This window comes from Aedes albopictus, chromosome 2, assembly GCF_035046485.1.
Source record: "Aedes albopictus strain Foshan chromosome 2, AalbF5, whole genome shotgun sequence".
Lineage (NCBI taxonomy): Eukaryota > Metazoa > Arthropoda > Insecta > Diptera > Culicidae > Aedes > Aedes albopictus.
The window spans coordinates 183,235,963-183,254,215 of record NC_085137.1 but is presented as its reverse complement, the minus strand read 5'-3'; the positions used below and the strand labels follow the sequence as shown (position 1 = coordinate 183,254,215).

Sequence of the window (18,253 nt, the reverse complement as noted above, 5' to 3'; positions counted from 1 at the left end):
CCGAAGAATTTCCAGAGGAATCCTTGAAGAAACTCATGGGAAGTTCCCGAAGGCCTCCTAAAAGCATTCTTGAAGAAATTCCCAAATAACTCTGAAGTGATTCACTAACGAACTCATGTAGGAATCCCAAAAAGAACTCCTGGTGAAATTTCCCGAAGGAACTGCTGGAGATATTCCCGAAGAAATTCCAGAAGGAACTGTTGAATAGCTGAAAGAGCTTCTGGAGGAATTCTGAAGAAACTTCTGAAGAAAATCCCGAAGAACTCCTGGAGGAATCCTTCAAGGATCACCTACAGGAAATTTTAAAGGTTCCTGGTGATTTTTTTTTACTTATTAGTTTATTTGGAAGGCTCGGGTGCCACATGGGAATAACTGAGCCGAAGAGGCATTCCCGATCTGGAGGAATTCCCGGAAGCAGCTTCTGGAGAAACTCCGACAGGAAACTCCAGAAAAACAATAAAAGAAATATTCGAAAATTCCTGTTTTATTATCAAAGGAAATTCCTGGTGGAGTCCCGGAAGAAACAGTAAGAGCTTTTGAAGAACTACTGGAGAGAATTTTTGGAGGGACCCTGAAAAAAACCCTGAAGGAATCCCGAAAAAGGAATTCCAGGAGAAACCCCATACGGAATTTTAGGAGGAATTGCGTACTTCCAGGTGGAATAAATGGTGAAAGGTGGAAATCTTGAAAATTCCTATGTAGATCACAGAAGGAATTCCCGAGGGAGTCCCGGAAAGGTCGGAAGTAATTCCTGGAAAAATCACGTCATTCGAAAAGGAACTGCCAAACTCCTGAAAGAATTCCAGGAGGAATCTTAGGTAATTCCTGTTTAAATCCTATAAGGAATTTCTGGAGGAGCTGCAGAATAAATTCATGGGGGAATCTCGGAAGAAGGTCCTGAAGGACTCCTGCCATTCCAGAAAACACTGCCGAAATTAATCTCCTGAAAGAATTATAAGGAATTGCGTAATTCCAGATCAATGTCCATAAATAAATCTCAGGAGCAATTCCTGGAGGAACCACGTTAATTCCAAATGGAATTCTCGTAAGCAGCTACTGGAGGAATTCCGGAAAAAAATCTCCAGAAACACTATAAAAGGAATATTGGAAAATTCCTGTTTAATTATCAGAAGAAAATCCTTTTGGAATCCCGGAAGAAACAGAAACAGCTTCTGAGAGACTACCGGAGAGATTTTTTGGAGGAGTCCCGAAAAAAAATCCGTAAAAGGAATACCAGGAGAAATCCAATAAGGAATTTCAGGAGGAATCACGTACTTCCAGGTGGAATGACTGCAAACAACTCCTGAAAGAATTTCAGGAGTAATCTTGAAAATTCTTATGTAGATCATAGAAGAAATTCCCGAGGGAGTCCCGGAAGAATCGGAAGGAATTCTTGGAAGAATCACGTTATTCCTGAAAGAATTTCAGGAGGAATCTTGAACAATTCCTGTTTAAACCCTATAAGGAATTTCTGAAGGAACACCGGAATTGAATAATTTTTGATGGCTGTTCGGGTCCGTATGAAGTTGATCAGCAATATTAACTTCTTTTCTCAAGGGCGTAGACCCCCCCCCCCCCCCCCTGACCGATTAACTATATTCTAACTTAACCGAAAAACTTAGATGATCAGAGCTGTTTTTGACCAGTAAAAATAAAATTCTCCTGCATCCTCGTATTTTTTTTAATGTATGCAGGAATTCCTTCGGAAATTCTTGGAGGAATACCTTCGAAAATTCCTGAGGGTATCCCTTCGGAAATACCTGGAGGAATTCCTTTAGAAATTCCTGAAGGAATTCCATCCAAAATTCCTGGACGAATCCCTTCGCAAATTCCTGGAAGAATTCGATCGGAAATTCCTGAAGGAATTCCTTCGGAAATTCCTTGGGCAGTTCCTTGGGAAAATCTTGGATGAATACCTTCGGAGATTCCTGGAGGAATTCTTTCAGAACTCCATAGAGAAATTCGTGAGGAAATCATTAGGTGAATTCCTTACGAAATTCCTGGACACCCGAGCAGAAGAAAATAGCAAAATAATAACAACGGAATCACAAAACCTGTTTTTATATCTCGGTTTGTTATTATCAACTTATTAAGTCATCACCTCATATGCTGATTTATCGACCGTATTCTATTAATAACTTGATGATTTTGTGGCTATATCGGTCTCTTTCTACTCATAGTATAAGGGAGTAGAGATCAAAGTGGATAATGAAATGATAGATATGATAGAATTCGCTAGGTAGCGAACAAGTGTGAAAATTTTATAGAAGGTGAAATTAGGCAAGTAGGCCATGTATTGAACGAATACATCGAATGCGTGAAACTTCTGCCGTGCGACCTGTGCTTTTAAACAGATCGGCTTGGTTGGTAGTTCATACCACCTTACCAAGACTGGCAAAAAGTCATCACCGTTCCATAACATTTTCTGTTGGGCAATCTTATTTTGTTATGATAGTGCTCTTGGTATATTTTCTTTAAATTACATTTCAATAACATGTTTTGTTGTAGCACAAGTTCAGTTATAATTGTGTCATTGAGACTGTACAAATATTTGATCATTAACCTTCACGTACCCGACCCCCAACATCTCATTTTGAAAATGCTGGCATTTCGTCAATTTTTATCTATTTTTTTTAAGTCGCCCTCAATCGATCAGAAATTGGTGCAAGCTTATTTCACCCAAGTGGCCATGCAATATCCGGAACCATTCCGGAGATATTCCGGATTGTACTGGGGTCAGGGAGGGTGCCGAAATGGCTGAAAATGATTATTTCGTGTGTTATTGTGTTTGAATCATCGATTTTCAGCAGAATTTTTACTGCGAACAGTGAAACACAGCTGCGATAATCAGATTTGAATAAGTTAACCCATGCGGATCACGGTGACAGGTTCCGCGGGGGCCTCATTGGGGACACTTCTGGTTTTTATCCAAAACATGTCGTGCGACATATCAAACTTCATGATTTCGAATGACGAAACGATACCCTGAAGTCTGTATCAACTAATATGGCCATCCCGGAACATCTAGCATAGGTTCCACGGGGGGTGACATCTGGGACATTTCTGGTTTGCAACCAAAATATACCGTGCGACGTATCAAACTTCTTGATTTCAAGAGAATGAGGCAAAAAAAATTGACTGAAGTATATAGCAACTGATATGGCCGCTCCGGAACACCTGAAACAGGTTCCGCGGGGGCCTCTCAAATACAATAACACACGAAATAATCACTTTTAGTTATTTGAAAAAACAGAACCCCTCCCCCACCCCCTGACCCCAGTACAATCCGGAATATCTCCGAAATGGTTACGGATATTACATGACCACTTGAGTGTGATAAACTTGCACCAATTTATGATCGATTAAGGGCGACTTAAAAAAAAATCGGATGAAAATTGACGAAATGCCAGCATTTTCAAAATGAGTTGTCGGGGGTCGGGTATGTGAAGGTTAATATTACAACATAACTCGCTTTGCAATCAAAACTACACCATTCGAGATTTTCGTTGTTCACAGCATTCCGCGAAGAACTGTAAGTGAAAATATTTTTTTGTCAACAGTTCCTCTTCTTACTGACATTACGTTTTAACTGTGACAGTGCCAACTTATCAGGCTTTTGTTTTATAAGCACTTTGAAATATTTAACAATAGATCCTATTGTTGCGTATCCCATTGAATGTATATGGGACTTTGGAGGAGTTCCTATCCGCAACAGAAAAAAAGCAAATTTTGTTTTAACATTGTTATCAATAACGTATTCATATCAAAATATGTTATTGAAATATTTTAAAAAATCGCTGTTATTAAGTTGTTATTGAAACTAACAAAACATGTTATTAAACAGGTCTTCCAGGAGCATTTTTTTGTTATATTTTTTGTTAATTTGCCGCTTATGACAGACAAATTTATAACAGGAGTTGTTATGTAAATAACATGAAAATAACTCTTTCCGCTACTCAGTTATTTTTCCAAAATAACACATTTTATTATGCTGTTGCTATTCCCTTCTGCTCGGGCAAAATTATTCCAAACTTCCTGGTGGAATGCTTTTGAAAATTCCTGGAGGAATTTCTTCAGAAATTGCTGGACGAATGTCATTGAAAATTCCTGGAGGAATTCCTTCCGAAAGTCCTGGAGGAATTCCTTCGGAAAGTCCTGGAGGAATTCCTTCGGAAAGTCGTGGAGGATTTTTTTCGGAAATACTTTTTGGATTTTTTTTTTGGAAATTCTTGCAGGAATTCCTTCAGAAATTTCAGGAGGAATTCCATTGGAAATTCCTGGAGGAATTCTTTCAGAAATTTCGGGAAGAATTCCTTCGGAAATTGCTGGACAAATTCCTTTGGAATTCCAGGAGGAATTCCTTTAGGAATTCCTGGAGGAATTCTTTCGGAAATTCCTGGAGGAATTCTTTCGGAAATTGCTGGGCGAATTTCATTGGAAATTCCAGGAGGAATTCCTTCGGAAATTCCTGTAATAATTTCTTCGGCAATTACTGGACGAATTCCTTCGGAAATTGCTGGACGAATTCTTTTGGAAATTCCTGGAGGAATTCCTTCGGAAATTCCTGGAGAAATTCCTTCAGAAATTCCTGGAGGAATTTTTCGGAAATTCTTTTTAGACTTTTTTTTTGAAATTCCTGGAGAATTACCGTCGGAAATTCCTAGCAGAATTCCTTCGGAAAATGCGGAAGGACTTCTTTCGGAAATTCCGGGAGGAATTCCTTCGGAAATTCCATTAGGAATTCTTTTAAAAATTCCTGGTGGAATTCTTTCAGAAATTTCGGGAGGGATTCCTTCGGAAATTGCTGGACGAATTCCTTTGGAGATTCCCGGAGGAATTCATTCGGAAATTCCAGGAGGAATTCTTTCGGAAATTCCTGAAGGAATTCCATTGGAAATTGCTGGAGGAATTCCATTGGAAATTCCTGGAGGAATTCCTTCCAAAATTCTTGGAGAAATCCCTTCGCAAAATCCTGGAAGAATTCCTTCTGAAATTTCTGGAGATATTTCATCAATAATTCGTGAAGGACTTCGTTCGGAAATTACCGGAGGAATTCCATCGAAAATTCTTTGGCGAGGTCCTTCGAAAAATCTTGGATGAATACTTTCGGAAATTTCTGGAGGAATTCTTTCAGAAATCCCGGGAGGAATTCCTTCGAAAATTGCTGGACGAATTCCTTTGGAAATTCCTGAGGGAATTCATTCGGAAATTCCAGACTGAATTTCTTTAGGAATTCCTGGAGGAATTCTTTCGGAAATTCCGAGAGGAATTGCTTCGGAAATTCCTAAAGCAATTCCTTCAAAAAATCCTGGAGGGATTCCTTAAAAATTTTAGAATTATTGGAGGAATCCCTTCGCAAATTCCTGGAAGAATTCCTTCTGAAATTCCTAAAGGAATTCCTTCGGAAATTCCTGAAGGAATTCGTTCGGATATTCCTGAAGGAATTCCTTCGAAAATTTCTGGAGGAATTCCTTCGGAAATTCCTTGGGGAGTTCCTTCGAAAAATCTTGGATGAATACCTCCGGAAATTTCTGGAGGAATTCTTTCAGAAATCTATAGAGAAATTCATGAGAAAATCCTTGGATGAATTCCTTAGGACATTCCTGAAAAAAACAATCATTCTAAATTTCTTAGAGGAATGCTTTTTATGATTCTGGACCAATTCCTTCGGAAACTACTGCACGAATTCCTTTGGAAATTCCAGGAGAAATTGGTTCGGAAATTGCTGGAATTATTTCTTCGGAAATTACTGGAAGAATTCCTTCGGAAATTCTTGGAGGTATTCTTTCGGAAATTCCGGGAGGAATTCCTTCGGAAATTCCGGGAGGAATTCCTTTGGAAATTGCTGGACGAATTCGTTTGAAGATTCATTGAAATTCCTGCAGGAATTCTTTCGGAATTTCTTCGGAAATTCCTGGAGAAATCCCTCCGGAATCTCTTGGATGCATTCCTTCTGAAATTCGTGGAGCAATTATTTCGGTAATTCCTGGAGAAATTCCTTCGGAAATTCTTGGAGAAATTTCTTAAAAATTCCCGGAGGAATTCCATTGGAAATTCCTGGAGGAGTTCCTTTGGAAATTCCTTCGGAAATTCCTGGAGAAACTCTTTTGGAAATTCTTGAAAGATTTTTTTTGGAAATTCCAGGAAGAATTCCTTCAGAAATTCCAGGAGAAATTCTGTCGGAAATTCTTGGAGAAATTCCTTTGGAAATTTCCAAAGGAATTTCTCCATGAATTTCCGATGTAATTCCACCAGGAATTTTGTGAAGGAATTCCTTCAGGATTTTCCGAATAATTTCCTCCATGTATTTCCGAGAGAATTCCTCCAGGAATTTCCGTGGCAATTCCTCCAGGAATTTCGGAGGAAAATCCTCCAGGAACTTCCGGAGAAACTCCTCCAGGAAATTTCGGAAAAATTCCTCCACAAATTTCTGGAGGAAGTACTCTAGGAATTTCCGGAGGAATTTCCAAAGGAATTCTTCCAGGAATTTTCAAGGGAATTCCTCTTGGAATTTTCAAAGGATTTCCTCCTGGAATTTCCGAAGGAATTCCTTTATGAATGTCCGAAGAAATTCCTTCCATGAATTTCCGAAGGAATTCCTCCAGAAATTTTCCGACGGGATTCCTCTACGAATTTCCGAAGAAATTCCTCGAGGAATTTCCGGAGAAATTCCTCCAAGAATTTCCGAAGAAATTCTTCTAGGAATTTTCGAAGGAATTTCTCTTGGAATTTTTAAAGGATGTCCTGCTGGAATTTCCGAAGGAATTCCTCCATGAATGTCCGAAGGAATTCTCCATGAATTTCCGAATGAATTCCTCCAGGAATTTTGCGAAAGAATTTCTAAAGAATTTTCCGAAGGAATTCTTACATGAATTAGCATATTATCATGGAATGAATGAGTTTGTGCTAGACTGCTTAGCTAAGTTCTGTAAAAAGCAGTTGAAAGCTAATAGAAAATGGATTATATTATCGTTCACATCTTAAAATTTGGTCGACCCAATTTCCAGCGACACTGCCGTAAGTTTACATTATTTTTTTAGAAAATTTGGCAACTTAGAGATAAGTTTACATACATTTTTTTTTGAAAAAGTTCCTTTTAAATCATGTTCAAAGTTTCTTTGACTTATTATCTTTTGAATGAAACCTAGAGTTTTGAAATCGGACGCAAATTGGCGAAGATATGGGCCTAAAAAATAACATGCTTTTGAGGGAGTGACCCCAAACTTTTGATCGGGAGTGTACATGAATGTTGTTAGTATCCAATCTACTAAGTATACCATAACTACGCTAACGCTAACACTAACGCTATTCAAAAGAAATATTATCAATAGTTTTGTGACTCTTTTATATTGGAAATAAACTGTCTACAGGTCAAGACGATGTCAAGCAATCACCCAGGATGAAGCTCTTTGAATTCGGCCCTCTGCACTACAATGAGTGCTCAGGCTTGAAATGAATGTAATGTTATGTATTTTTAATTTAAATTTGAACAAACATAACAATACTCTGACAATTTTCTCGTTTCTGGTAAAAGTTTTAATATTTTCGTTGTTACTGCAATTTTAATTTGTACTTGTAACTAGTCGTATTTTCATAATTGCTTTATCGCTAATCCCTCCACGAATTTCCGAAGAAATTCCTTGAGGAATTTCCGGAAGAATTCCTCCAGGAAATACCGAAGGAATTCCGCCAGGAATTTTGCGAAGTAGATCATACAGCATTTTCCGAAGGAGTTCCTCCAAGAATTTCCGAAGGAATTGCTCCAGAAATTTTCCGAAAGAATTCATTCACAAATTTCTGAAGAAATTCCTCCACGAATTTTCAAAGGAATTCCTCCAGGAATTTCCTGAGAAATTCCTCCATGAATTTCCGGATGAATTTCTTCAGAAATTTCCGTAGGAGATCCTCCAGGAATTTCCGAAGGAGATCGTCCAGAAATTTTCAATGAAATTTCTTCTGCAATTTCCGAAGGAATTCCTTCTGGAATTTCCGAAGGAATTCCTTCATAAATTTCCGAAGGAATTCCTTCAGGAATTTCCGAAGGAAATCTTCCAGCAATTTCGGATGGAATTCCTCCTGGAATTTCCGAGGGAATTCCTGCAGTAATTTCCGGTGGAATTCCTCCAGAGATTTTCAAAGGAATTTCACCTGGAATTTTCAAAGGAGCTCCTGCCGGAATTTCCGAAGGAATTCTTTCATGAATGTCCGAAGGAATTCCACCAGGAATTTTCGAAAGAATTTCTCCAAGAATTCCTTCACGAATTTCCGAAGAAGTTCCTCCATAAATTTCAGAAGGAATTCCTCCAGGACTTTTGCGAAGGAATCGCTCAAGGATTTTCTGAAGGAATTCCTCCATGAATTTCCGAAGAAATTCCTCCAGAAATTTCAGGAAGGAATTTCTCCAGATATTTCCGAAGGAATTACTCCAGGTATTTCCGAAGAAATTCCTCCAGGAATTCCCGAAGGAAATCCTCCACGAATTCTCGAAGGAATTCCTCCAAGCATTTCCGAGGGAATTCCTCCAGGATTTTCCCGAAGAATTCCTCCATGAGTTTCCGGAGGAGCTTGTCCAGGAATTTCCGTAGGAATTCCTCCAGGAATTTTCAAAGGAATTTCTCCAGCAATTTTCAAAGGATTTTCTGCTGAATTTTCAAAGGAATTCCTCTACGAATTTCCAAAGAAATCCCTCCCGGAATTTCCAAAGAAATCCCTCCCGGAATTTCCAAAGAAATTTCTTATGGATTTGCTTTGAAATACCTCCAAAAATTTCCGAATGAATTCCTCCAAAAATTTTTGACGGTTGTCCTCAAAAAATTTCCTCAGGATTTTCTCACATAATCCCCAAACGTGTTTCTGAAGGAATTTTTGAAGAAGTTTCTCAAGTTTTCGTAGGAGTTTCGCAATACATTTTTGAAGGAATTTCTTGAGGAATTTCCGAAGAAACTTCTCAAGGATCTTTCGCTGGAATTCTTTGAGGAATTTCGTAATGATTTATAAAAAACCGAAAAAAATCCTCAACGAACTTATCAAACAATTTCTCACAAAATTTCCGAAGGTATTCCATAAGACATTTCAGACATATGTCAAAAAAAATCCAAACGAACTCCTTTAACAATTTCCGAATTTTCCTTATCAAGGCATTTGTAAAGGAACTCTTGAAAAATTTCCGAATGAGTTCCTCTAGGAAATAAAAAATCACAAAAAGCATTTCTTCAGGAATTTCCGAAATATTTTTTCTAGGAAGTTTTGAAAGATTTTTAAAGAAATTCCTTATGGAATTTCAGAAGGGATATCTCAAGAGACTTTTAGTGATTTTTTTTTCAATATTTTCGAAAGAATTGCTTAAGGAATTTGGGAAGGAATTCTCACAGAAATTTCCGGATGAATTCCTCCAAGAATTTTTGAAGGCAATCCTCAAGGAATTTTCGGAAGAATTCCTCACGAAAACTCCGAAGGAGTTCCTCAAGGAATATTCTAAATCTATTTCAAAGAAATTCCTCAAGGAATTCCCGAAGAATCTTCTAAAGGAAATCGTAGAAGAACTCTCGAAGGAATGTCTTATGGAATTTCTCAAGGAGCTTTAGAAATGAAGGAATTTTTCAATAAATTTCTGAAGAATTTGTCAAGAAATTTCCAGTGGAATTCCTCAAGGATTTTCGAAATAGATTCCTGAAATTATTTTTTAATTGATTCATTTAAAAATTTCCGAATGCATTCCTCTAGCAACTTCCAAAGATATTCCTCTAGGAATTTCCGAAGGAATTCCTTTAGAAATTTTCAAAGAATTTTTTCCGGTAATTCCGAAGGAATTTATCAAAGGATTTTTCGAAGAAATTTCTCCAAAAATTTCTTAGGGTATTCCTCAAGGAAAGGAAACTTAGTTTGATTGGAATTTTTGAAAGAATTCCCGGAGAAATTCTTAACGTATTTTCTGGAGCTTCTCAAACGGATTTCTGGTGGAATTAAGAATGGTATTTGTAAAAAATTACTGGGGAAATTCTCAAAAGAATGCATGGTGAAATTCGTAATAAAACTTCTGGAGGAATTATTGAAGAAATTTCTGAAGGTATTTCCAACGGAATTACTGCAAGTTTTCCGAAGGTAATTTCTTCTGGAATATCTACATTAAAATAACCTGGAAAAATATTAAAGAAATTTCTGGAGAAACTGCTGGATAAATTTAAATTCATGATGGCATTTGTTAAGAAATTCCTGAAGCAATATCTTGAGAAATTCCTCAGGATTATAATCATATATGATTCTTCCATTGAATAATTCCTGTTGATCACCCATATTTCATACTTCACTTTTATTTTTTTTTTTAAATGATGAAGTATTTGATTTCCTTGTTACCGCAAAGTGGTTTTCAAAGAAAGGGTGCTCGCCCCCCCCCCCTGGCCGAAAAGCTGGCTACGCCCTTGTATTTTCTCGATCGGCCTAGATAGCTGTGTAGATTCTATGTAGATGTAATATTTTAATTAACACCTTATGGTTCCGCATTTTGCGTTTGATCCGATGTTTGCTACTTTCAGTAAAATTGAAATGGCAATCTCGCGTGCCATGCCTCGAGCCCCAAAATGTGTTGATAAAATTGCTTGTTTGCAGCCTTGTTATTACCAAATCTTGGTGGGATTATACTGTCAAGTTTATTCCGTAAGCGGATAATGCATCGTATGAAGACCAGACCTATCAATTTGACCTCTTTCTTCTGAAATGATTAGAACATTTTGTCGAGCATCACATCCGCGATGTTTTTCTGGCAAACTTGCGTCTCCATTGGAACCAACATCTCTCTCTCTCTCTCTCTTCTTGGCGTAACGTCCTCATTGGGACAAAGCCTGCTTCTCAGCTTAGTGTTCTTAGTGCACTTCCACAGTTATTAACTGAGAGCTTCCTCTGCCAATGACCATTTTGCATGCGTATATCGTGTGGCAGGCACGAAGATACTCTATGCCCAAGGAAGTCAAGGAAATTTCCTTTACGAAAAGATCCTGGACCGACCGGGAATCGAACCCGTCACCCTCAGCATGGTCATGCTGAATACCCGTGCGTTTACCGCCTCGGCTATATGGGCCCTTGGAACCAACATGTTAACCAAAATGGAAAGTCCACTGTGATTTGTTTACACAATGTTGTTTACGATATCGGAAAGCATTCATTCAAAAACAATTTTATTTGGGTGTTTGCTTGGTTTTTTCAGGATACTTTTGAACACTAGTTTGAACACGTACTTTTCGAATCCATATTGGAAGCTGCACGGATTGTCCTATTTATCTTTCTGTGATTTCCAATTGGATTTACCATTAGAATAACTAGCCACGGAAGTCCAATGTCGCGACTGTTCGTGCGACTAACATCTAGTTTGCCACGCCCTTACAGCGTCAGTAGTGGTACTAGAAGTGTCAAATAAATTTTGTTTACCAAAACAAACGATGCTCTTCAATCTGGACACATAAAAACAATCAATGATTACAATAAAAGGTATTAATTTAATTAAATAGAAAAAGTGACTACAGCGCCATTGGAGTTCTAGTGTATTTCTATTGATTTACCTAACCCCTCTTCTCGGCATTACGTCAGGCAGCGATTAGGAAATTGAGTGTTTGTGGATGCCCCCGTGCGGGAGTCTTGCCATCACTTGTGAGGAATCTCGTAGCAGAAACGCAATTAGGATAACTCAATGTGGTTTTCCTACTCATCGTTTAGTCCATCACAAGCCTCAACAGGCTGCTTCATTTGTATATCTTAGCTGAGAATTCGACTGTGGAACTTTTAATCATTTGATATATAACTACCCAGTTTTTACGCAACTGCGTTTCCGAGTATTCGGTAAACACTTGATTAAGTGAAACTGACCTAAGAAGCCTGAATCTTCAGGATATTCTGTTGTTGTGAACCCGTTGTGGCAAGTAGCTTTAGGCTTACTTTACGCTTTATGCGTTTTTTCACAGTGCCCTTTTCAGGGCGCTGTTTGAATTCGTTGTGGTTCGCTTATGCGATAATATCGACCGAATTTCCCCAATGGAGGAGAACGTGCCTCTGGAGCCGACCTACTGATACCTGATACCCGGAAGAGTCGAAAGGAATTCTTGGAAGAATCACGTTATTCCAGCAGGAACTGCTGAACTCCTGAAAGAGTTTCAGGAATCTTGAAAAATTCCTGTTTAAATCCTATAAGTAAGGAGCTCCGGAATTAAATCATGGGGAAACCTCGGAAGAAGGTCCTGGAGAAATCATGCAATTCCAGAAAAAACTGCCGCAATTAATCTCCTGACTAGAAGGCAATTTAAAACATATTTTGCTTTCTAGGTGGTTCAAGTGTTAAGGTAAACCTGAATCACAACCAACAGACAATAGAAAACAACGAGAAATGCTAATGCATCAAGGCAATAGTTCGCGAGCTTGCGGTGAAATGTAAACTGGGCCTACCATGCATGTTTCCGGTCACCTACCCAGTGCAAGGAATTGATGAATGATTTTGCTCAATGATGCAGTATTTTCATCAAAATGATAAGAGCAAATCGAAGCATTGTAGATTGGAAAAATCGGGAGCGTGCATTTTTCTGATCCAAGTTTTCTGATCAATGCAAATGCAATGTGGAGGAACTTTTGAAGACTGCCATACAAAATAATCATAATAAATAACCTACACTCCCGTGCAAAAGTTTGGGGTCACCCCCTCAAAAATATGGAAATGTGTTTCGGTCATGTCTCAGTCATCTTTCATTCAATCCACTCGTTCTTAGACTCTTTCGAAAGATAAAGAGTTAGATTTGATTCGTAGATACTTTTCACAAATTTCATATGAAATTTTTAGTATGAAAACTTTACCTAAACTTACTTGTTATTCCTAAATCTGTACGAAAAATTGTTTTCCGTGTAATTCGAAATTGGGTCGACCAAATTTCAAAATTAAAGTTGCATCAGAACCGTATTTCTATCCTCTTTGAGAGCCATCCATTAGATTTTAGCGGAAAAAATCATAACATAATTTAAATTATCGAGTTAGGTTTACAAGTCACCGTGCAAAAGTTTGGGGTCACCCCTTAGGATGCTACATCGTGCAAAAGTTTGGGTTCACCTTCCAAATGAAGTCTGAGTCGGATTTTCATTCAAATAGTCATTGTTTTTGGTGCAACTCCAATTCCTTCTTTGATATTTGAATAGCAAGACACAGAAATGGTTATGAAATGTTCATAACTAAGTTCTAGTCTAAGTTAAGTTAGACAATGGGGTATAAAATCCATACTAAATCAGCTAAGTTCGTTGTATAAAGTGCGAAAGAGGATAGAAGTGAGATAAAAATGACTAATTCGTGAATTCTACCCTATATAACTGTAAGTATTAAAACCACAAATATACCATTACCCCAAAATCCATAAAAACGAATGTCATTTCTCGGAATGTACTATTACAATCGAGATTTTGGGTTTTGGTGCAAAGCAAAGGGATAATTGTTTGATAAAAATGCCATTTAAAATAAAATATGTAACATTCCTGAAACTTATGGACTTTGGGGTAATGGTATGTGGTAATGGTATATTTGTGGTTATAACACTTACAGTTATATAGAGTAGACTTCATGAATTAGTCATTTTTATCTCACTTCCATCCTCTTTCGCACTTTATATAACGAACTTAGCTGATTAAATATGTATTTTATACCCCATTTTCTACCTTATATTAGTCTAGAACTTAGTTTATGAACATTTCATAACCATTTTTGTGTCTTGTCATTCAAATATCAAAGAAGGAATTGGAGTTGCACCAAAAACAATGACGATTTGAATGAAAATCCGACTCAGACTTCATTTGGAAGGTGACCCCAAACTTTTGTACGATGCAGCATACTTAGAAGTGACCCCAAACTTTTGCACGGTGACTTGTAAACCTAACTCGGTCATTTAAATTATGTAATGATTTTTCCCGCTAAAATCTAATGAATGGATCTCAAAGAGGATAGAAATAGGGTTCTAATGCAACTTTAATTTTGAAATTTGGTTGACCCAAATTTGAATTATATGGAAAACAATTTTTCGTACAGATTTAAGAAAAACATGTAAGTTTAGGTAAAGTTTTCATACTAAAAATTTCATATGAAATTTGTGAAAAGTACCTACGAATCAAATCTAACTCTGTATCTTTCGAAAGAGTCTAAGAACGAGTTGATTAAATGAAAGATGACTGAGATATGACCGAAAAACATTTCCATGTTTTTGAGGGGGTGACCCCAAACTTTTGCACGGGAGTGTATATAAGAAAGTTGCCCAGACAACCAGTCATCGTATAAGATGTTGCATAAGATGATAAAGTGGAGGCCATATGCGTGCATGCCTCCATTCAGGCGCATGTAAAATGTACTCATATCGCCTCCACTTTAACATCTTATATAACATCTTATACGATGACTGGTTGACTGGGTGGTTTTTTTACTTTTCGCCACCCTCGCATCACTGGGACCCATTGCCTTAGCCTATCTGGTCACTTATACACCGTTGATCACTTCACACTAAACTAAACCCTCAACACATGTCGCAACGGTCCTTGCACAAGCAGGGAATCTACTTCCTATGCTAATTGGACAATACAACGGACACTTCTAGAGGCACAACAAGTCCATACTGAACATTCAGGGAATTAGCCAAAACACGGCAGATGCAGATGTTTAGTCACTAAGAAAACTTTAACTCACTTCTTCTTCGACCAGACGCAGTGGGCTGCCGTTAGCACAAATCGATTAGTGATCAGAGTTCCACCGCAGAAAAAAACTCCTGTTCTGTCCAGTAGCAGAGCCATCCATGGAAACTGGGACGGTTTTGCTTCTTCTCCATGTGATATCCGTTTAACTACTACATTAAGTTTTGGCGATTCGCTATTTATTCCACATTGCTTGTCGTTCAACGTCGTCGGACAGCAAACACTGGTTATCAGCTGGAATGGCATCATTTCAATAAACGGCTATGTTAATCAGCTTAAGATATTCCATCGTCTTACCGCTTGTTTGCCGATTTGCTCCTGATTACAGATTGTCATTTCAATCGGCCACTTTTTTGGTTTATGAACATATTTCCTGTAGTCTGGACAATCTTGCATTCGCAGACACAACTGATTATGAGTGCAATTCTGGATATCATATACTTCATTCTTTAACTTCCATCCTGAAACCAGCTGAATGCAAATACCCACAAGAACAATCGGTTTCATGGTCGCAACTTAAAACTACCTATATTTAATCCACTTCAATTCAATATCCTACGATCCAGATGGCTCAACTGCCAAACGAAGACTACCGCGAAGGTAGCAGCGCGTGGCGTATTCTATATTCGCGAATAAGCGTGGCTCGGATCGGTTGTCTGGCGTGGGGTCTAAAACCACCGCAGCATCGATTGGGGAAAACGGTTGGGATTTTCATTGCAGCTTAACACGACTCGCTGTTATTGCCGCCGCCAGGTGAGGAGGCTTGGTCAATTTAATTTCTCTCGTATGGATGTGCGATAAGAGCAATGATTCATCTTCTGCTGCCATTTTATTCAAAATATGGCATGGAGGAGAAAATGAATCATGGCTTGAAAGAAAACCAACTCGCCAAGCCAACTGAAAAATTGTGACCTGTGCGCACTACATGCAATGGATCATCGTCAGGTCATTTCATTTCACAGCACTAGAGTATCGCTCCGGCAGATGCAGCATTACCGCCAGAATGACACAATAAACAATTTGAATTGCAAATAGGTAAATGCATCTAATTGCGATTTACAGTTGTTTCCACGAATGTCTGACGGATTTTGTTGTGCTACAATAATCCAGTGATTCAGCTTCCGGATAACAAATTCTAGGAATATATTCCAATGATTTGTGAAATATCCCCGATATTTAGAATATTCGATCCGGCTTGGGTATGCACCGGTTACACATAGAGTGTCCATCCCGGGACAAAAAAAAACCAGAGATTTAGGTGGTTTCGGGATTCAATGAATCCCGCGTGTTATCAATACAGGGGCGAAATTTACAAATTACGAAGGAAGTTTTTATCTGACCATTTTTGTATTACGTACTGAAATATCATCGGTTTTCTTGTGTATGTTGAACTCGATCCGGTGGCTCAATCAACCGTGACTCGATTTATGGTGTTTTGTGTTTTTAGCTTGTTACTCGTAAAATATAGATTGTTTTAAATAGTTTTAATAATCTGAACCTGGGGATCTCAATCGGTCACTATAGGCTTATTTTTCTGAAGCTAACGATCAGTTTGACATCTGGTGGCAGGTATGAGATCCCTATGAAAAGAATAAAATGGGAAATTACAAAATAAATACCCAGGTGACCAATCAGGCAAGCACTCGGAGTTTTCGAGCGACGGGTGCTAAGGACGATCTTCGGCGGCGTGCAGGAGAACGGTGTGTGGCGGAGAAGGATGAACCACGAGCTCGCTGCACTTTATGGCGAACCCAGCATCCAGAAGGTAGCCAAAGCCGGAAGGATACGGTGGGCAGGGCATGTTGCAAGAATGCCGGACAACAACCCTGCAAAGTTGGTCTTTGCTAACCATCCGGTTGGTACAAGAAGGCGTGGAGCGCAGAGAGCACGATGGGCGGACCAGGTGGAGCGTGATCTGGCGAGTGTTGGGCGTGACCGACGTTGGAGAGCTGCAGCTGCAAATCGAGTATTATGGCGGCAAATTGTTGATTCAGTATTATCATGAATTTGATGTTAACTAAATAAATGAAATGTGACCAATCAGCATTTGAATAAGCCGTATTTCTATTTTATATCTGCATTTGACCTCTCTCTCTCTCTCTCGTTTGTCGGGTGAAGATCACTGCGTCAAGATTTTAGAACTAATGTGATATACCCTTTTGCTGTGAGGTACGCAAGTTATCTCAGTAACATGTTTGTCACTGAGATACCTTGGTATCGACTGAACTCAAGACCATCTATTATTGATGAATAGAGATCCTGACCCGAGCAGAGGAAAGATCAAAATAATAACAACGGAACCACAAAACCTGTTTTTATATCTCGGTTTGTTATTATTAACTTATTAAGTCATCACCGTTCCATAACATGTTCTGTTGGGCAATCTTATTTTGTTATGATCGTGCTCTTGGTATATTTTCTTTAAATTACATTTCAATAACATGTTTTGTTGTAGCACAAGTTCAGTTATTATTGTGTCATTGAGACTAGTACAAATATTTAATCATTAATATTACAACATAACTAGCTTTGCAATCAAAACTACACCATTCGAGATTTTCGTTGTTCACAGCATTCCGTGAGGAACTGTAAGAGAAAATATTATATTGTCATCAGTTCCTCTTCTTTCTGGCATTACGTTACAGTGCCAACTTTTCAGCCTTTTGTTTTATAAGCACTTTGAAAAGTATACCTGTTTTTTGTCCCAGTGTCGGTTAGGTATGAATACGAAAATAGAGATTGTAATAGAGTGTTAGCCATTTTATGAAACATTTTGGATCAACTGGTGGAATTCAACGACGAACAACACATTTTCGACAAAAATGTAAAAAATAAGTTATCAAGAACTCCATTGATTATTTTTAGACATTTTATTTTTATTGATTTCACTGCATCGAGCCAACTTAGATTAACTAGGATAAATGTGTCAATCAATAAGGTAATAATGTAAATTAATCAATGACCCACCTAATACATAAAGGGATTCAAAACGACGGAAGTTTTTCATGGTAAGTTGTTTGGAAAATAAACGAGAACTATTGTTTCTCTCTGTTTTCCTGCATATGGGACTTTGGAAGAGTTCCTATCCGCAACAGAAAAAAAAAAAAGCAAATTTTGTTTTCAGATTGTTATCAATAACGTATTCATATCAAAATTTGTTATTGAAATATTTTCAAAATTCGCTGTTATTAACCCTTAAAAGATGTGGACAACTTTTTTGCATAGTTATACTTATAGCTTTTGACCCAGTGGGTGAATTTTCAAAACCAAAATATTTTTATCAAGGGGATTAGTTGTGTTATCATATGCATATATGGAGATTATGTTATGCTAGAACATTTTGGAGATATAGCTGCAAATGTAGTGTACACCACTTGTTATTCGCTCGATTTCGGGTAATATTTCTATGCAAATGTGATATATGTTAGTGAAAATTGCCCAAAACTCCTTGTTTGGGTTGTAGCTGTTAGATAGCAATGAGTTATGTACTTATACAGCTGTTACATAGATCTCCAGGTTATCCAAAACGTCCAGAAGATTTGAACTCTGTCTACTG

The 18,253-nt window shown here is 38.1% G+C and overlaps 1 protein-coding gene across 1 annotated transcript in view; it reads right to left on the bottom strand.

Annotated features, from left to right (window-relative positions):
• The window catches only part of LOC109419552 (serine protease grass), a 29,006-nt gene extending 13,478 nt beyond the window's left edge, over positions 1 to 15,528 (bottom strand). The window contains exons 1-2 of the mRNA XM_019693771.3: positions 14,995 to 15,528; positions 14,693 to 14,931 (exon numbers count right to left, since the gene is read on the bottom strand). Coding sequence (XP_019549316.3) covers positions 14,693 to 14,931; positions 14,995 to 15,204 — 449 coding nt within the window. The 5' untranslated portion in view covers positions 15,205 to 15,528. The remainder of the gene's footprint in view (positions 1 to 14,692; positions 14,932 to 14,994) is intronic.
• Positions 15,529 to 18,253: the final 2,725 nt, after the last annotated feature.